Raw genomic sequence first — 21,348 nt, 5'->3', positions numbered from 1 at the left:
CACGCATATAGACTTCCTGATCACTTCCCTGTCATTGCTCATTACCCTGTCATTGATCACCCCCCTGTAAGGCTCCATTCAGACGTCCGTATGATTTTTACGGATCCACTGATACATGGATCGGATCCGCAAAACACATGCGGACGTCTGAATGGAGCCTTACAGGGGGGTGATCAATGACAGAGGGGTGATCACCCATATAGACTCCCTGATCACCTCCGTCATTGATCACCCCCCTGTAAGGCTCCATTCAGACGTCCGTATGATTTTTACGGATCCACTGATACATGGATCGGATCCGCAAAACACATGCGGACGTCTGAATGGAGCCTTACAGGGGGGTGATCAATGACAGAGGGGTGATCACCCATATAGACTCCCTGATCACCTCCGTCATTGATCACCCCCCTGTAAGGCTCCATTCAGACGTCCGTATGATTTTTACGGATCCACTGATACATGGATCGGATCCACAAAACACATGCGGACGTCTGAATGGAGCCTTACAGGGGGGTGATCAATGACAGGGGGGTGATCAGGGAGTCTATATGGGTGATCACCACCTTGTCATTGATCACCCCCCTGTAAGGCTCCATTCAGACGTCCGTATGATTTTTACGGATCCACTGATACATGGATCGGATCAGAAGATACCCCAAGGTATTCCGTGAGGGGCACGGCGAGTTCCTAGAATTTTTTATTTTTTGTCGCAAGTTAGTGGAATATGAGACTTTGTAAGGAAAAAAATAAAATAAAAAAAATCATCATTTTCCGCTAACTTGTGACAAAAAATAAAAAATTCTAGGAACTCGCCATGCCCCTCACGGAATACCTTGGGGTGTCTTCTTTCCAAAATGGGGTCACTTGTGGCGTAGTTAGGCTACTTTCACACTAGCGTTCGATCGGATCCGTTCTGAACGGATCCGATCATATTAATGCAGATGGAGGCTCCGTTCAGAACGGATCCGTCTGCATTAAAATGGCAAAAAAAAGCTAAGTGTGAAAATAGCCTCAGACGGATCCGTCCAGACTTTCAATGTAAAGTCAATGGGGGACGGATCCGCTTGAAGATTGAGCCATATTGTGGCATCTTCAAACGGATCCGTCCCCATTGACTTACATTGTAAGTCTGGACGGATCCGCACGCCTCCGCACGGCCAGGCGGACACCCGAACGCTGCAAGCAGAGTTCAGCTGTCCGCCTGTCCGTGCGGAGGCGAGCGGAGCGGAGGCTGAACGCCGCCAGACTGATGCAGTCTGAGCGGATCCACTCCATTCAGACTGCATCAGGGCTGGACGGAGGCGTTCGGGTCCGCTCGTGAGCCCCTTCAAACGGAGCTCACGAACGCTAGTGTGAAAGCAGCCTTATACTGCACTGGCAATTTAGGGGCCCATATGTGTGAGAAGTACTTTGCAATCAAAATGTGTAAAAAATGGCCTGCGAAATCCGAAAGGTGCACTTTGGAATATGTGCCCCTTTGCCCACCTAGGCTGCAATAAAGTGTCACACATCTGGTATTGCCAAACACCCCAAAACACATTCCCCAACTTCTCCTGAGTACGGCGATACCAGATGTGTGACACTTTATTGCAGCCTAGGTGGGCAAAGGGGCACATATTCCAAAGTGCACCTTTCGGATTTCGCAGGCCATTTTTTACACATTTTGATTGCAAAGTACTTCTCACACATATGGGCCCATAAATTGCCAGGGCAGTATAACTACGCCACAAGTGACCCCATCATTTTGGAAAGAAGACACCCCAAGGTATTCCGTGAGGGGCATGGGGAGTTCCTAGAATATTTTATTTTTTGTCGCAAGTTAGTGGAATATGAGACTTTGTAAGAAAATAAAAAATAAAAAAATCATAATTTTCCGCTAACTTGTGACAAAAAATAAAAAGTTCTATGAACTCACTATGCCCATCAGCAAATACCTTAGGGTGTCTACTCTCCGAAATGGGGTCATTTGTGGGGGTTTTCTACTGTCTGGGCATTGTAGAACCTCAGGAAACATGACAGGTGCTCAGAAAGTTAGAGCTGCTTCAAAAATCGGAAATTCACATTTTTGTACCATAGTTTATAAACGCTATAACTTTTACCCAAACCATTTTTTTTTTTTGCCCAAACATTTTATTTTTATCAAAAGACATGTAGAACAATAAATTTAGTGAAAAATTTATATATGGATGTCGTTTTTTTTGCAAAATTTTACAGCTGAAAGTGAAAAATGAATTTTTTTTGCAAAAAAATAGTTAAATTTCGATTAATAACAAAAAAAGTAAAAATTTCAGCAGCAATGAAATACCACCAAATGAAAGCTCTATTAGTGAGAAGAAAAGGAGGTAAAATTCATTTGGGTGGTAAGTTGCATGACGAGTGTAGTGCAGAAGTGTAAAAAGTGGCCTGGTCATTAAGGGGGTTTCAGCTAGCGGGGCTGAAGTGGTTAAGGCTGCACGCTAGGCCTTAGGATCCAAATAACCTTGGCGCAACACAAGGTTCTCAAACATATACACATTAGGAGGACGAAGCAAAGCACTCCAATCTGTCCAAACACATAATAGCAGTGGGTCACCCTTGACGGTCTTAGATCTGCTTGTGACCTAACCACTTGGTTCGCACTAGACCTAAGCTTTGCTCTGAAAGAGAATACACAAAGGGCAATAGCTGTAAATTCAAAAGGTTAGTGAAAATTAAAGTGCACCGAACCTTAACCCTAAGTGCAACCAAAGTTCTTTGCAATCCATTGTAATTGTTTGTAATCCAAATGAGGTAATAACGGTATTTGTAATCCACATAAGGCACAAAGTCATTTGTAATCCACATGGGTAAAAAAGTAGCAGCACAGGTCATGAGAATCATTTGCAAAGGGCTCCCCAAATAACCTGAAAAGAGGGGAAAAATAAAGGAAAATGGGCGCAATCCATGCGCAACTGGGATAAGAATGCTGATGATGGGGGGAGTCCTAACTGAGCATGATCATCCAGGTGAGGGCACAACCAGGGCTAAAATCAAGAAACACATTAAAAAACAAGCCAACAGGCCCTTTACCCTTCAGATGCTGTCCATGGAGTGGCTCCCGAAGTCAGTAGTCCTTTCAATTGGACATGTAGAGAAGGTACAGCTCTTTAGAGGAGGGACTTGATGTCTTCATCGCTGCTGGAGCTGCTGCTAAACTGGATGAGAGGTTTATCCTGCCTCTGGTAGCTCATTCTTACTTCAACAGTGGTGCTTTGGCGACACCTACTGTCACTTCTTGGTAAGGTGGTGGTGCTCTTTATAGCTGCCATGACCTTCTGCTTAATTGGAGCGGATGCTCTAGTGGATGCATGACCATTCAGAACCTCCGGCTGCAATAGGACCAGTAGCTGGACCTCCTCTCACTATGACCTGATGGATAGCTCCAGCTGTACACCTTTCACAAATTGTGGACGAGATTGCCAGGGCAGCTGGTAGGTTACTAGAGTCGGGCTATAAATCAGGGTGGATGGTGATCCACTTCCTATCCACTGGTAAATGGTTGGAGGTTCGGGCAGTCCAGGTATTAGGAGCTCTGGTTCTGGTGTTTCCCGATACCCCAGCATGTCACTCTCCTTTTCTTGCAAATGACCAGGAGGTCCCCAGGCAGCTGGGTCCTACTGCCAGGACTCTGGAGCGGACACGGGGACCATTGGCTTCATTAACAGGCTCACCCCAGTGGCGAAGAGGCCTTTAGGGGACAGCATAGGGGTGTACTCCACCTGCTCTCCCTTATATAAGTTATGGCGGGCCTGTGGCAGGTACGGCCTCTTGACTGAACGGCAGATTACGAAAAGCTCCATTCCCCAATGGTCATCCTGGATAAACCCCTCGGTCGATGTTAAACCACAACGCGGTTCCGGTCATCCTCTCCCGCAGTGGGTCATGGGGTAGAGGTCGATCTAATACTCTGAGGACCCAGTCCTTGACGGCCTTCCGGTAATCCCAGGCACTGGTGGCATGGGCCATAATTTTCCGAGGAACCATCAAATTAAAAGCATCGCCATCCACTTCTCGCTGGGCGGTGGAGTGGAGTCTCCGGCCACCTTCTCCGCGCCAGCAGGTGAGGGGACTTCGGGCTTCTCTGTCCCAGCTCCCCGAACAAGTTGCTGGAGACGAATCTCCTCTATAGCTCTATAGCTCCCTTTAAGTCGGAGAAGTCTCCTCCGCTGAGTATCTCCTCTTAAGTAGGCTTTGGGGTAGCCTCCTTCTGGTGTTGCTCCGTCACCATCTTGCAATCTTTTGCGCAGGCTAAAACTGGAGAGAAAGGAGGAGCTGGAAGGGAGGAGCTTTCACTTCCTCTATGCATACAGTAACATCGCTCACGGTGGGCAGGGCTAGAGTTTCCCACTTTAGCTGGAACTCCTGCTCCATTTGGTCATGAAGAAGCTGCGCCATTACATGCTGGGGTACACATTCTATGTTTCTATTACATGTAAAAATGGCAGATTAACTCTTCGGGGCCGGCGCGCAGCGTTTTGCGCAGGTCACTCCGCAGTAAACGTGTCAAAGTCATTTTTAAAGATATACTTGTAAATAAGCTGTACAGTGTAGGCACACAGATTGGCACTGTCCGAATCCTGTTTGTGAGTGTGACACCAAAATTGATGCAATCGACTACTGGTGGCATGGGCCAGGGGTCTCTTCTACAGGTGTTATGTGAGTTTTTAGTGTTTTTGTCATGGCGCCAGTTGCATTTCAGCAACGAGGGACAAGGACCCCCTATGTAGAAGGTGAAAGTGGAACACAGTTGTAGGAATGCCAGAGTGGTGTAAGGGTATAGGGTGTATGGTGTCGCTTTAGGTGTGGATTTGCACTTTTCATGGTGCACCTGAATATCCGGAACCCCAAGCGTGGTCGTCCATGGCAGGGATAATAGTTGAGGGATTTGCAGAATGAATTGAGTTCAGACGTTTATTGGAGTTGAAACAACTTTACTTGAATAAACTTGCATCAGAGAACAATCTCCCAACTTTTTCTTATCAGCAGATTCTGGCATAAGTGCCGGCAGGAAAACATATTCAGCTCTGCTACATCTGCACTCTTTCAGCTCTGATATGCTGGCTGGATTAAATAGGAACATTTCCTCTCTACTTTCTGCTGTAGGCTGCAACTTAGCTTTCTGTAGTCTGACTCTGTCTTTGTCTGGATCTGTATCTTTGTATTTATCTCTGTCTTTATTCAGGGAATCTTTCTTCCTGACTCTGGTGGCACTCAGCTTAGGCCTCTGGACCAAGCAGAGAGGCTCTGCTGGCTGGCACAGCCTTCCTCTTACAGGGTGCACTCTAAACTGAACTACTGCAGGCTAGTCCAACAGAGGCGAGGGCCTGCTGCTTCCCCAAAAAGGGGGTAAGCTAGACTGACTCTCACTAACTAAAACTACTCCCTCTCTAGAGAGGACCAGAATGGATAGACAAGTTCCACTCAGTGGCGGATCCAGAGCCTGGTCTCGGGAGGGGCAGTTTCAGATTATTTTCTGTCCGCCGCCACAAAACAATGGTGCTTATAGAACAGACTACACAGTGTAGGCTATATGTGTATAACAATCATATTTCACATGAACACTCACAGTTACTTGGCTTAGCCCTTGGGGATCTCGGACACCACTTCCACACTTTGGCCGGGGGCTCGGCGGAGCTGATGTGCTTTATCCTAATGAGAAAGATTTCATAATAAGGATTTGGAGAAGGGGCAGAGGGATAGCAGAGCAGGGAGAGGATGGTGCTGCTACTAGGGGGCTCATACCATAGGGGAGTAATAAAGCCCACCATAATGCCTCTTCCCCCCCCAGTAGAAATAATTCTCCTTATAATTTGACAAAAAATACCCCCTTGTAATGCCCCCAGTTGAGCTAATGTGCCCATAGTGCCCCCATAATGTGCCAGTATAAAATACCCCTATATAGTGCCCCTAGTAAATGACCCCATAGTGCTCCACACCCTCCTTCCTCCTAGTGCTCCCCATAATGTACCAGTATAAAATGCTCCAGTAGATGCCCTCAGTGTCCCCCATAATTTGCAAGTATAAAATACCCCTTCATAGTGCCCCCCGTAGATGACCCCATAGTACTCCTCTCCCCCCTTCCCCATAGTACCCACCATAATGTGTCCCAGTATAAAATTGTACTGTACAGAGAGCCCATATAAAATACCCCTTCTTTGTGGCCTCAGTAGATGCCCCTATAGTGCCCCCAATCATGTGCCAGTAATAATTGCCCCCCTGTGCCAGTAATAGCAGCCCCCCTGTGCCAGTAATAACAGCCCCCCCCGTGCCAATAATAACAGCCCCTCTGTGCCAGTAATAACAGCCCCCAATAATAAGAGCCTCTCTGTGCCAGTAATAACAGCCCCCAATAATAAGAGCCTCTCTGTGCTAGTAATAACAGCCCCCAGTAATAAGAGCCCCTCTGTGCCAGTAATAACTGCCCCCAGTAATAAGAGCCCCTCTGTGCCAGTAATAACAGCCCCCAGTAATAAGAGCCTCTCTGTGCCAGTAATAACAGCCCCCAATAATAAGAGCCTCTCTGTGCCAGTAATAACAGCCCCCAGTAATAAGAGCCCCTCTGTGCCAGTAATAACAGCCCCCAGTAATAAGAGCCCCCCTGTGCCAGTAATAACAGCCCCCAGTAATAAGAGCCCCTCTGTGCCAGTAATAACAGCCCCCAGTAATAAGAGCCCCTCTGTGCTAGTAATAACAGCCCCTCTGAGCCAGTAATAAGAGCCTCCAGTAATAATAGCCCCCAGTAATAAGAGCCCCCCTTTGCCAGTAATAACAGCCCCCAGTAATAAGAGCCCCCCTTTGCCAGTAATAAGAGCCCCCCCTTTGCCAGTAATAAGAGCCCCCCTTTGCCAGTAATAACAGCCCCCCCTTTGCCAGTAATAAGAGCCTCCCTTTGCCAGTAATAACAGCCCCCCTTTGCCAGTAATAACAGCCCCCAGTAATAAGAGCCCCCCTTTGCCAGTAATAAGAGCCCCCCCTTTGCCAGTAATAAGAGCCCCCCTTTGCCAGTAATAATAGCCCCCCCTTTGCCAGTAATAGCCCCCCTTGCCAGTAATAACCGCCCCCAGGTGCCAGTAAAAGTATTGTATATAATGAAAAAAAAAAAAACACATACTTACCTCCATGTCAGCGATGCGATGCAGGCCTCTTCTGGCCTGTGTCCCACGCTGTATGGCTCAGGCGGCGCGATGACGTCATTGCGCCGCCTGCGCCGGCCTCTGATAGGCTGCAGGCACTAGGCCGACAGCCAGGGGTGTAACTAGAAGTGACTGGGCCCCACAGCAAATTTTTGTAAGGGACCCCCCAGAGCGCTTCGCACCTCCCTCCTCCTGTGTAAACCCCACTCCTTTGGCAAGTCGCGATCTAGACCAGACCAGGCTGCCACGCCATCCTTTTCCTATATAATTTGTATAACAACGGCCCCCCGCTGATCAACAGTTTGAAGAGAAAGCAGCGCATACAAGCACTGCCTTCTCCTCATTGTTTGCCTGCTTGCCCTCGTAACTGCATTCACTTCAATGGGACAGCTCCTTCCTGTCCAAGTGAGTAGTAGGGTAATGTCCCATAGAAGTGAATGTGGATGCCATAGTAGCAATTACACTGCTCTTCACTGCAGTTGGTAAGCAGGTTAACAATGAGGAGAAGGCAGCGCTTGTATGGATAGGTCATGAATAGAAAAAAAAACAGACAAAGCCTTTAAGGAGATTCTCTTAGTAGTCTGCTGCTGCCCTCATTCCAACACCCTGCACATTCCAAGTCCAAATCCCATATAGCTTGGCGGCCAGTGCCGGATGCCACGGAAGTCCATCCTTCTCCTCCTCTAATTTTACTAAGATGTAGAGGCTGAGAAGGAGACACTCGGGTCCACAGCTCTAAAGCCAGCCTTACTCACCCTTGTTGGGATCTTTCTCATTGGACTGCAGTCTTCACTGACGTGCTCTTCTCCTCTTCAAATTCTGGCGACGCACTGCTCCAAGCAATGAAATCTAGAAGGTAGAAAAAAATATTTTGTAATATACTATTAGTAGAAATATACTATTAGAAGAAAACAAAGAAAAACTATACATATGTGCTATCCACCAGATTCATACTGACCTGGAGAATCAAGATCACAAGTGAAAAAACAAAAACTATAGAACTGTGGTAAAATTTTATTTTTTCCACTTCCCACTACATTTTATGCAATATTAAATGGTTGCGTTGGAAAGTACAACTTGTCCTGCTAAAAACAAGCCCTCATACAACTATGTTAATGGGAAAAAAAAGGTTAAGGCTCTGGGAAGGCAGAGAGCTCAAAACGAAAATGCAAAAGGAAAAAAAGCCTCTGGGGTAGAAGGGGTTAAAATAAAACCTTTCAGAAAAATACTTTTTTCTTTGCATCACCATTTTCTGATATCCATAAGTTTTTCATATTTCTGTCTACAGAGCTTTATGAGGGCATTTATGTGGGTGAACTGTAGTTTTTATTGGTACCATTTTTGGGGTGTGTGCAATTTTTTGATCATTGTTAGGGCCCATGCACACAACAGTATGCCCTCCGAGACATACAGTCCATGAGCGAGCTGCGAGCCATATGTCCCAGAGCAGCAATGATTGTGTGCACAGGAGCGCACAGCATCATAGGTTAATTGCGCATTGGGCTGCGCGCGAGACTACTGTCCCATAATCATACGTTTTAGTAATCTACGAAGCTGTGCGCTCCTGTGCACACGATCAATGCATCTCAAGGACCGAATGTTTCAGAGGGCGTATGGTCGTGTGCATGGGCCCTTATTCAATTTTTTTTGCTTGGTGTGTGCGTGTGAGTGTTGGGGAGGAGGGGGGGTTATGGTCACCAAAACCATGTTTTTAGTATTTTTAATATTTTAATAGTGAAGACTTTTTTTTTGTGTTTATTTATCTTTATATAAAATGTCTATAGCTTGCAGTACATGGCAGCCTCCCCTTTCTGCCCGCAGTTCTGCCATGTACTAGTGGTTATTATGGCACATATAAGCGCACACCCTCTGCATATATAAGAGCAATAAAATAAGCAGTAGTAGATGGCAGAACAGAAAGCAGGGGGGCACAGGTCAGGGCGGCACAGACAAGGGCCGGGGGGAGGGCGGCACAGACAAGGGCCGGGGGCACAGCCCACGGGCCAGGGAGGCGCAAATAAGGGCCAGGGAGGTGCACACAGGGGCCAGGGGCGCAGACAAAGGCAGGGGGGAACAGATAAGGGCCCAGGGGTTCAGACAGTGGCCAGGGAGGCGCAGACAGTTGCTAGAAATGTATGGGCCCCAGCCAGAGCAAATTTTTGAATGCCCAGAGCAACTTCCCCACAACCCCTCCCTCCTCCCTCAGCCGCGGCTTGTAAGACGCCTACACTCACCACACAACGTCGGACGTCCCACTCACTCAGTAGGTATTCCCACCCTAAACAGTAGTTATTATGCTCTATTATTTCCCCTTCACAATGGTTGTGCTCCCAGCCTCCCTTATTGCCCCCACACAGTAAAATGTTGTTATTATTATTCCCCAAGGCCCATTCCATTAGTGTCCACAACTCCACACACTAGTTATGCCAAGCAATGCCCCTTTATTGTCCCAGGCCCAGCCCCCACAGTAGCCATATTCCATTACCTCGGCTCAGTCACAAAGTAGTTACAACTTACTAACTAATAGTAGTAGTACTACTACCACTACCACACTCACACTCTGGCTCTGGGCTGGGCGCTGGACCGCTGGTGCTGGTCTGCTGGACCTGACGTGGTGCTGCTCTCAGACCCACTCAGTGCTCGTCTGCCTCTGCGCTCTGCCATCTTCTTCTCTACTGCTGCCTGCAGCTCCTGTCCTCCTGCTCCTGGCTGTTTTCTCCCGCCTTCTGTGACCTGACCGCTGACCTATCAGGCTGTGACTGTCACTTACTGCTGCCGCCGGCTTGCCGCTCCTCCCTGCGTCACTCTGAAGAATCATTCATTAGTGTATGTATGTGGGCGGGGCTACAGCCTGCGCGCTGCGCAGACTTCAGGACAGGAGACAGTAAGATAAGATTAAAGAATAAAGACAAAGAAAGAGCATGATCCGATCAACATATTTACGGAGGGGGCCCGCCGCCGCGCCTGCTGTGAAGCCAGGGGCCCTGATGAGAATCGATCATTTTAATTAACTATTTAAGTTGAAAATAAACTGTCACACAAGCTGGGCGCCGGGCCCCTTGGCAGGCCGGGCCCCCGAAGCTGCCGCTTCCCCTGCTTCCCTGGTAGTTACGCCACTGCCGGCAGCCTATCAGAGGAAGGGAAAGGGACACGCCTCTCCCTTCCCTGCCGCAGCACAGGCAGGCATCTGTATCGCTGTCCTGAGGACGGCGATACAGATGACTGGACATGAGCGCTTCCACAATGGAAGCGCTCATCTCCCTGTGCCCCGCTGCCGCCGCCCGCCGCCAGCTCGGGGGGGGGGGGGCAATTGCCCCGTTGCCTCCCCTGGATCCGCCACTGGTTCCACTCTAGAAAAACTAGCTCTGCCAAGATCTGCTGGTGAACCAGGCACATTGCACTTTAACATAACATTTTCATAGAATCTCAATACACATTATGCAGGACATGGTAATAAATGCATATGATGAAACAGGATCAACCATAAGATGAAAAAAGGTGGTAATGCCCCCTAGTGGGGTGTTGCACACTGCATCTATAAAGTTAAATATTCAGCGCCATTGGCAAGGGAGGCGACTGCTGCTACCGCTATAGCTATGGCAGTGGTCTGATCCCTGCTTCAATGCAGTAGAATACATCTCTATTGTACTGCATTGACTATCAGTGTATTACACAGTGTTGGTCACCGATGCTGCTGATGAAGACACCATGTGTGGGGCAGGGGAAGAACCGCAGGACAAGAATGCCCATCCTGGAGCGCCAAGTGCCTGCAGTTTAAGTATTCTCATCCTAGTTCCTTAAGGTGTGAAAGGGATTCTGTCACATCGTTTTAGCCTATAGAGATCGGTGCTAGCATGTCCGCAATATACCTGTCCCATAGCGCTGTGTCCTTTTATTGTGTTTAAAAAATGATTTTAGAGATATGTAAATGAGCCTGGTAAGGATCCCAAGGGGCTGTACTAACCTTCTTCCTGCCCAGCCACACCCCCCTGTGAAGGAGCCCAGCACCACCTGCGTCCTCCGAATCTCCTCCTTGCTCACAGTTAGATCGCCATAATCTCGCGATGCGCGAGCTCGCGCATGCGCAGTGCCGGCATAGTGTTCCTTCCCTGTGCTGGCATCAGCCTCAGGAAAGGAACTGCGCATACGCAAGCTCCTGCATCGCGAGATTACGGCGATCTAACTGTGAGCAAGGAGGAGATTCGGAGGACGCAGGCGGTGCTGGGCTCCTTCACAGGGGGGCGTGGCTGGGCTCCAAGAAGGTTAGTACAGCCCCTTGGGATCCTTACCAGGCTCATTTACATATCTCTAAAATAATTTTTTAAACACAATAAAAGGACACAGCGCTATGGGACAGGAATATTGCGGACATGCTAGCGACGATCTAGCCGTGCATGTCCGCAGCTCTATAGGCTAAAACGAGGTGACAGAATCCCTTGAATGTGACTCCGAATACACAAGATGTAAATAAAAAGCTCAGTGGATACCCATGTGGAGGTAAATTGCACGCCATGCAAGTAGAGCCTCATGTGTATAACACAACACAAGTTGCGGTATCCTCTGGGGATAATGCCATATAGTCACCACTTACATACCTTAATAAGAATTCATTAGAAATTAGCATGTGCTTACTTCATGACACAGTATTGGGACCTGCATGAAACAAACCATGATGGCCACGGGAAGTGACGCAAGACACTTTAGACATGAATTTAAATAATAAGTGACTGAAATACAAATAAATTAATAATAAAAATAATTCAGAAAATTGTCAAAACTAGAGAAGACCAAATTTTTGAGATTCGCAATTATGACTAATTTGGCTGATTTTTTTTTTTTAAAACTGTCTTTGTTTCCCATAGCAACCAATCACAATGCAGCTTTCATTTTTCAGGAACACTATGAGGAATGAAAGCTGTGCTGTGATTGGGCAAGACACTTTCTTTTGAACAGTTTTCATAAATCTCCTCCTCTGTGTCCATAGAGACAAGCTATGACATCACAAGTATAACGTGTAATGTCACTGGTTCTGGTTCCAAATGCTCCGGTTTAGCAGAAAGCTGTTAGTTCTCTGCTTACTGAGCGCGTGCACACTGCTGACATTTACTGTCCGTGTGACTGTGGAGATTGGATTTTTTTCTTAGGTAAGATAATTTCATATAACAATATAAATATAGTAATGTATACAGTGTGTATATAGTAGTGGACTGTATAGACAGACGTTGTGTTTGTGACCCCAGGACCTGCTGACATGCCGCTACTAAAGACCATCAGGAGCGCCGAACCCCCATGGAGGGTCTGGGATAGAAAAGCCCAGAAATCAGGCCTGAGAAGCACCGTGTACAGCGTCAATGGAGACGAGTACACCGGAGAATGGATGAATAACCTGAGGCATGGTAAGACTGGAAATACACATCACTGTATAGCGGACAGACAGATACAGGCAAATGTCATCTCTTAAGGGAGAACTCCCCATTGGGTTGTACTAGGAAAGGTACCTGGTGCTGACCAAGTATGAAGTGTTGGTCTATCTGTCTATTTTATTTTTAACTTCCTAAATACCTAACGGCTAAACTGGTGGGAGATGGAGACATAAGACGGAGCCTGGTGATAAACAACATGGGCGGTTTTATTGCCAGGTGCACAGACATGAAGATTTCTACCGGATCCAACTCTGAAGCAGACAACATACAACTGTCCATGCGAGATACATGTAGAGTCCAGATTTATGCCGCCACCTGCAATGATTGGCCTTGGGCCTTAATTATCGTCATTGTAAATGACAGCTTCACTGTAAACTGTAATGTCAAAAGGATCCCACTCAAGTCAGGAAGATCCACTGGCCGATGCCCCCCCTCTTCAAGAATTAGGACTGAAAACTTTAATATGACCCCAAAAAAGTATAAGATGTAATGGGGATGATTTATCTAAACTGGTGCAAAAGAGAAATGAGGCAGTTGCCCATAGCAACCAATCAGATTAGGACTTTTATTTTTGAAAAGGAAAGTAGAAATCTGATTGGTTGCTATAGGCAACCTCTGACCTGAGCCTTCTCATCTAGAATTATCTAGTAATGTGCAAAAAATAAAAAAAAATAAAGACTGTCAAATTAGAAGCATTAGATAATGGAGATTGGTACGGTCTCCATTATCTAAAGCTTTGATTATTACTAAATTTTAGGTCATTCAACCCGCGGTCAGTCCATATTAAACACATGTGAAACAGGTATAATAGAGCAATAGAAAAGGCCTCCACTAAAGTCAGGAAGATCCGCGGGCAGGTGCCTTCCCTCTTCAAGATTTATGGCTGGAAACTTTACAGGGATTCTGTCACCAGGATTATCCCTATAGATCCAATTACATGTTATTGGAGGTCTTCTACAGCATGTCAGAAATATGGAATTATGCAAATTATGACTGCTGTAGCTTTGCAGAAAAAATAGGTCCACATCCATCCCCAAAAAATGCAGATCAGATGTGGACAGAAACTACAGCCGTGTGCATGAGCCCTAACCAGGATATCAGTTATTCGCCCTGTGTCTGGCTGTTCAGGGAACTCATGAGTCCCAAGACTGATGATGGCTACTGTGTCAGGGGCTGCTTCCAGACTGCAGCTGTTTTGGACACCAGGCTCCCTCAGGTCGCAGCTGCTGCGGTGTGTTCCTCACTCCCACATTCCTCATGGGTTGTCCCACTGCCTACAGGCCACGTCCCTTACTCTCTAAATCGCTGACTGCTCTCCCCCATCATGTCTCCCCAATGCTGTAGCATCATGCACTGAAAGGGACTGACTCAGGACCAATGGGGCGGCTTTGATTTGTTCTGCTGTTGGTCCCTTATTCAGATACTTACCTGTATCTGTTCCAGCACTTTCAGGTGCAGTTCACAGGAAGGTCCTTTAAAATCATACTTGCCAACTTTCCAAAAACACATGGAAGGTTCCTGAAACTTTAACCATATGGCAGAGCATCATCAGTTTTAGCCCTGGCATCCAAATTACATTGAGAGGATGGAGCAATGGACCAGAGCGCTCCATGGCAGAGGGTGCTGTTACGTTTTGGGGGCCTGATTTTGGTGATGTGCCCTAATAAAGTGCCTAATAAATGGGGTCTGGGAAATTTTAAACAATGCGCTGTGTGTGCCATGCCCATCTATCTCCCGAATCCCTAACTTCAGATGTTACAAAACATATTAGAACAGCCCTGGAATCATTCCCACTCCTCACACAGACTTTATACAGCAGCTGATAGAAGTTACAGATCTTGTGATTTTCAGGTTGGAGGTTGGTCTCCATGGTCGGTCACGCTGCTCTTCAATGTTTTGTAATGATGTAAGTCTAGGTTCACGGTCAATCTGTGGTCACCGAGGTCTGTTGGAGGCCGTTGGCATCTGTCATGTACCAACGGCAAAATGTAAAACCTAGCCCTAACATCATATTATACAAGGGTGTAACTGGTGTCTCTGGGTCTGCTGGACATAAGAATTTTTTCTGCACTATGATTTCTTGGTATATATCCTCTGCTCTGATTGTATTCATAGAACTGTGTGGTTAGGTTCACACTGAGGTTTTGGAGCAGGTTTTGAGGTACATTTTCCTGCTGGTTTTTCAGTCAAAGGCAGAAGTGGATTTGAAACGAGTGGTAAATGTAAAGGAAGGATTTAGACTTCTCCTTCCTGATGGAGCCACTTCTGGCTTTGGATGAAAAACCTGCAGGAAAATTTGCCTCAAAACCTCCATCCAAGAACTCAGTGTGAACATATCCTAACACACTGTATTTCAGGCAAAGGCTCTTATCTGTACAAGAAGGCCAACGCCATCTACCAGGGAGACTGGAAAAATGGAAAGAGAAACGGATACGGGACGTATGCCGTGAAAGCGCCCAGCACTGGAACATACATTCGAGTTTATGCTGGCAACTGGGTGAATGACAAAAAACATGTAAGTTGTTTTCTCTTTGTCCAGAAGAAATGAGAAGACAATAGAGTCTTGTAATTCATTGTCTCTGTAGCTGTAGCATGATGTCCTCCTGACAAGGCCCGACCAGAGTCCAGTCCAGTAGGACCTTAGGCTATAGTTCACATTAAGCTATAAAGTATTAAAGAGCCCAGGGTACAAGACTTGAATAGGACAAGGATGCTTCTAAATCTATATCATGTAAACCTCAGCTAAATGTGAATTGTGGTTTGTGTCTCTTTGCAGGGATATGGGACTTACTACTATTCAGATGTTGAATACTATGAAGGCGGCTGGGATTGCGGCAAAAGGAGCGGATGGGGCAAGATGATATACGCCAATGGTGACATCTATGATGGAGAATGGCACAATGACAAGTACTGTGGACAAGAGATACTTTTTTTTAGGTACTTCATGGTACTTTTAGGTTCCTTCCTTCTTGTCAAGAGAAAAATCCAGTAATGACCTGAGAACATATGATCAGGAGTTCAGAATATTGAATCATAGATCTATCACACAAGGGGAACATTGAAATAGACAGAACTATAGGGTACTTACCTGTTATAGTCAGTGAAAGTCTTCAAGGCTGAATTTAGTGATGATCAGTACAGTCCTGTTTCGCATCATCCATCTGATCCTAGGTGTATATGTAGATAAGATATGGTCCCGCATTGTTCCTGTAATATCTTTATGCTGTGGTCTCTATGTCTATGTGGATCCCTTTGTGCCTATTAACAGCAAACAAGAATCGTTATGAAGGATCCTGGAAAGATGGAAGAAAGCATGGAGCTGGGATATTCTACTACCTGGACAAGGGCAGAATCTATGATGGATATTGGGTGAAAGATATCCCCAAGTGTGGGACTATGGAGGACATTGACTGCACAGAAGCTCCTAACACCAAGAAGCTTCTTATTCCTGAGGTAACACATTTACCATACAGTAGATAGTGCCTTGAGAGTGTATTCATACCCCATGAACCTTTCCACATGTTTTGATGTTACACCCACAATGTATTGTCACTACCAGAGCTTTGAGACGTTCTCACAGCTCTGTGTCTCCACCCCTGTGATGATGTCACTTAGAGTTTGGAGGTGTTCTCACTGTTCTGTTTCTCCGCCCCTGTGATGAGGTCTTTACTCCCAGCTGTCTCTCCTGATTTCCCTGCCTTTAAATCACCCCTCCTCCTATTGCAGGGCGTTGATTATATTTCTCTTTTCAGTTGTAGCTCTGCCTTGAGTATCTTCACTTCTTTAGCTACTAGTTCTCTGGACCTGTGTTCTGCTGCTGCAAGCACTCCGGATATTGCCAGCGGCCCTTGGATCCATCTTCTCTGCGGCTGCAGCTCCATCAGCTAAGTGTGCAGATTTTGTTGTGTACCTGGTGATTTCCTGACTGGATCTGAGGTGGCCACGGTTCCCTCCATATTCTGAGCAGGGCACCGGTGGCCGTGCCCCTTCCACTATTGTAGGGGTTACAGGGCTCATCAGTCTAAGTTACGCGGGCATGCCTCGTTCCACCATTTGGATACGGGCATGTGCTTTAGCAGCATAGGGAGAGTGTTGAGGGTCTGACAGGGGTCACCCTTTCTCTTCCCTAGTTTGGGGTCCGGTCAGTAGCTCTTCTTACTGTGTATGCTCTGGTTACCCTTAAACAGCCGTGACATGTATTTTATTGGAATTTTATGTGATAGACCAACACAAAGTAGCAAGTATGTGTGAAGTGAACAGAAAATGACACATGGTTTTGTGGTGTGGGGTGCTTTTGTATTGAGCCCCCTAATACTTTTGTAGAATCACTTTTTGCTGCAATTACCGCTGCAAGTCTTTTGGGGTACATTTAGAGGCTGAAAGGTGTTGCCCATTCCTCTTTGCTAAATATGTCAAGCTCAATCAGATTGGATGGAGAGTGTCGCTGAACAGCAAATTTCAAGTCTTGCCACAGATTCTCAATGTAACCTAAGTTGGAAACCGAGTACAACTACAACTACTACTTGGGGGTCCCAGAGCAATATAGACTGCTTTAAAGGGGTTTTCTGACACTGATGACCTATCCTACTCCAGAGACCCCCACGGATCAGCTGTTTGAGAAGGCACTGGTGCTCCTGTGAGTGACATGACCTTCTCACAGCTTACCTTAGGTCAGTGAAGTCACGTTAATCGGTCACGTGACCTAGGTGGAGCTTAGTCCCATTCAAGTGACTTAACTGCGATACCAATCACAGCCGCTATACAATGTACAGCACTGTGCTTGGTAAGCTGTGAGCAACACCGGTGCCTTCTCAAACAGCTGTTGGACCTGAGCATTCTGAGCATAGGTCATCAGTTAGAAAGTGGCTAAACACCCTACTATGTTTGTATTATTTTCATTTATTTTTTATTTATTTATTTTTTTAGGTGAAAGTGGCTGATCCCCAAAAAATCTGTGAAGAAGCTAGAAGAGCGCTTCTCCAAAAGAGAAAATGAACAATACTTTGGCTCAAAACCATGGCATGCTGTTGGCTCACTGTTAACACCTTAAGTGAAGCCACAGACATGCTACTAACATCGTCTTACCTGAACCCATGATCGTTCTGTAGAGTCAATATCAATGGCTCATCTGTATATAGTTTATTTAAAAGAAGAAAAAAATGAAAATTTTTAAATATCTGTTAAAAAAAAAAAAAAGGACATCACTTTGGCTTAAATCACTGGCATGCTATTGGGCTGCTGATTACACCTAAAGTGAAGCCATAGACATGCTGCCATCTTATGATCGTCTTACCTGAAGCCATGATTGCTCTGTAGAGTCCATATCAATGGCTCATCTGTATATAGTTTATTGAAAAAAAAAAAAGGGAAAAAACATCTAAAAAAAGGACACCACTTTGGCTTAAATCACAGGCTGCTATTGTGCTGCTGTTACAACCTAAAGTTAGGCCATAGACATGCTATTAAATTAACATCATCTTACCTGAAGCCATGATTGTTCTGTAGAGTCCATATCAACAGCTCAAATATCTCTTTGGAAAATAAAAAAAATAAAAAAAGACACCACTTTGGCGTACATCACTGGCTGCTATTGGACCACTTTTAACACCTATAGTGAAGCCATCAACATTCTATTAGTTTAACATCATCTTACATGAAGCCATGATTGTCCTGTAGAGTCCATAGCAATGGCTCATCTGTTTATAGTTTATTTGAAAACATGGAAAAAAAAATAAAAAATGGAAAATATTTCTTTGAAAAAAATAAAAGACACCACTTTGGCTTAAAACACTGGCATACTATTAAACCGCTGTTAACACCTTTGGTGAAGCCATCGACATGCTATTGCCTATTAGTTTAACATCATCTTACCAGAAGCCATGATTGTTTTGTAGAGTCAATATCAACGGCTCATTTGAATATAGTTTATTTATGGTAAAAGAACGTGGAAAAAAGTGAAAAATATTTCTTTGGAAAAACCACTTTGGCTTAAAAAAACGGACATGCTATTGAACCACTGTTACCACCTGAAGTGAAACCATAGACATGCTGTTGGGTTAACCCCAGGGGTCAAGTCCTGGGAAAAAAAGTGTGGGAACTCACCCAAGATCCACTGCAACCCCCCCCCCCCCCCTCCAAAAAATAAAAAAGCACAGAAAATCTAGCATGCTGTAATTTGTGTCGCTGCGGACTAAAAAATAAATTAAAAAAATAGCACTTTTAGAAAAGTTTGTCCTGGGATTCGATCTCATGACCTCTACACAGCAGAAGCAAGGCATATGCCCTCACAGCTATGAAAGCTGTCTAGCTTGCTACTTAAAAAAATATATATATAAGACTTCTACTGTAGGTAACTTTGCCCACTGTGTATGGATGTAGCAGAGCTGGGTGTGTTGGGGCAGCTGTCATGTGTATGGTTGTACACTAGGTATCAGTACACAAGGTATCAGTAGAAGTATCAGAAAAAGAAAAAAAAACACTTTTAGTTTGTCCTGGGATTCGAACTCATGACCTCTACACATTACAGGCAAGGCATTTACCCTCACAGCCATAAAAGCTGTTGAGGTAGTTGCTTAAAAAAAAAAAACTAAGACTTCTACTTATACCTAGTGTACTGATACCTAGTGTACAACCATACACATGACAGCTGCCCCAATACACCCAGCTCTGCTACATCCATACACAGTGGGCAGCTGTCATGTGTATGGTTGTACACTTGGTATCAGTAAACTAGGTATCAGTAGAAGTCTTATAAAAAAAAAAAACACTTTTAGAAAAGTTTGTCCTGGGATTCGAACTCATGACCTCTACACATTACAGGCAAGGCATTTACCCTCACAGCCATAAAATCTGTTGAGGTAGTTGCTTAAAAAAAAAAAACTAAGACTTCTACTTATACCTAGTGTACTGATACCTAGTGTACAACCATACACATGACAGCTGCCCCAACACACCCAGCCCTGCTACATCCATACACAGTGGGCAGCTGTCATGTGTATGGTTGTACACTTGGTATCAGTAAACTAGGTATCAGTAGAAGTCTTATAAAAAAAAAAAAACACTTTTAGAAAAGTTTGTCCTGGGATTCGAACTCATGACCTCTACACATCAGAGGCAAGGCATTTACCCTCACAGCCATAAAAGCTGTCAAGGTAGCTGTTTAAAAAAAAAAAATAAGACTTCTACTTATACCTAGTGTACTGATACCTAGTGTACAACCATACACATGACAGCTGCCCCAACACACCCAGCACCCAGCTCTGCTACATCCATACACAGTGGGCAGCTGTCATGTGTATGGTTGTACACTAGATATCAGTACACTAGGTATAATTAGAAGTCTTATATTTTTTTTTTTAAGCATTTACCTAGACGGCTTTCATGGCTGTGAGGGTAAATGCCTTCCTCTGATGTGTAGAGGTCGTGAGTTCGAATCCCAGGACAAACTTTTCTAAAAGACATTCTAAATGATCTCGTAGTGAAGGAGATGATGTCATTAGGGGGCGGGGCGCCATGAGAGGAGTCGCAGGCAGCGGCACCGCACAGACAGCTTCCTCTCAACTGAAGCCGCCCCTCCTCCCTTAACCTGCCCTGCACAGTGCGCTCCGTCTCCCCCTGTGAATCTGATTCAGCTGTGTTCTCCTGGCTTGAGGCTGAAAGGGAACGGCGTTCCTGCCATGAAAAAAGTGCAGGAACGCCGTTCCCATGCGTTCCCCCTCCACTCGACCCCTGGTTAACCCCATCTTACCGAGGCCATTAGTGTTCTTTAGAGTCAATATAAACGGCTCATCTTTATAAAGTTTATTTGAAAATTGGTAAATTTTCTATAAAAGAAAACATTGTGGCTCAAATCACAGACTTGCTATTGGACCACTGAAACCATCCTAAGTGAAGTCAGAGACAAGCTTATTATTAACCACATTTAAACTGAAGTCATGATTGCCCAGTGGATATCATCTCCGGCTCTTTTACATAAAGTTTATAAACTCACTATAAGAAGAAATACCAACACAACATCAATGACCCTAAGCCATGGACATGATACAAGCTCCTGTGATCACTGTGTTAGGAACATCTGATGCCACGAATCTGCTACTGCACTAACACCTACAAGTTTCAGAAGTCATTTGCTTGAAATACTTTTAACAACAGAAATAAAGAAGTAAAAACTTCCATGTCCTTGTGTACGAAGTTTTCTATACTGACTGTTACTTTATGGGCCATGACATACCAACTTGGTTTTCAACATTTGGATTCCAAGCTGTGGGTCTGCTGAGTGACTTGTACTTTCTGGATGACCAGATCCCACACCGCATGGTGACTTCCCTCCTCGACACCTGCAGAGAGCGCTATTTTGGGGTCAGGAGGGACAGGTTGCCAGATTTCTCCTATCATCTATTCATACCCAGGGCTGTATCTATAACATGGGGATATCCTATACACCTAGAGGAAAGGAGGTTTCTACAACATAGAAGAGGATTCTTTACTGTAACAGCAGTGAGACTATGGAGCTCTCGGCCTGAGGAGGTTGTGATGGCGAACTCACAAAAAGAGCTTCAAAGATGCAGCACCGTGTGCTGTTCGCATCCATGGTTCTGTTCCATGGCTCATTCAGATGTGTTGATGCCTAGTTTTTTTTTATTGTTTATTTATTTTGATTTTGAGGAAAGGGGGGCGACTTGAACTTTTATATATTTTTTTTTAAGTAACCCTAGGTAACTATCACTGGCGATCATTAGATTGCCAATTGTGTTCTGTGATGGGTATATATCCAT

At 45.4% G+C, this 21,348-nt stretch overlaps 1 protein-coding gene and 1 long non-coding RNA gene across 2 annotated transcripts in view; one reads left to right on the top strand and one right to left on the bottom strand.

The window, feature by feature from the left end:
- Window positions 1-9,878, bottom strand: part of LOC122938231 — a 38,373-nt gene extending 28,495 nt beyond the window's left edge. The window contains exons 1-2 of the long non-coding RNA XR_006389991.1: window positions 9,709-9,878; window positions 7,907-8,000 (exon numbers count right to left, since the gene is read on the bottom strand). This is a non-coding gene — a long non-coding RNA (uncharacterized LOC122938231). The remainder of the gene's footprint in view (window positions 1-7,906; window positions 8,001-9,708) is intronic.
- A 2,524-nt stretch (window positions 9,879-12,402) lies between these two features.
- On the top strand, window positions 12,403-17,569 carry LOC122939316 (MORN repeat-containing protein 3-like). Its single transcript, XM_044295386.1, has 5 exons — window positions 12,403-12,547; window positions 14,932-15,089; window positions 15,351-15,531; window positions 15,843-16,027; window positions 17,501-17,569. The coding sequence occupies exons 1-5, from the start codon at window positions 12,403-12,405 to the stop codon at window positions 17,567-17,569; spliced, it is 738 nt and encodes a 245-aa protein (XP_044151321.1).
- Window positions 17,570-21,348: the final 3,779 nt, after the last annotated feature.

The sequence above is a fragment of the Bufo gargarizans genome, chromosome 5 (assembly GCF_014858855.1).
Source record: "Bufo gargarizans isolate SCDJY-AF-19 chromosome 5, ASM1485885v1, whole genome shotgun sequence".
In the NCBI taxonomy this organism is placed as follows: Eukaryota; Metazoa; Chordata; class Amphibia; order Anura; family Bufonidae; genus Bufo; species Bufo gargarizans.
Note: the sequence above shows the minus strand (reverse complement) of the source record. Positions and strands in the feature narration are given on the sequence as shown.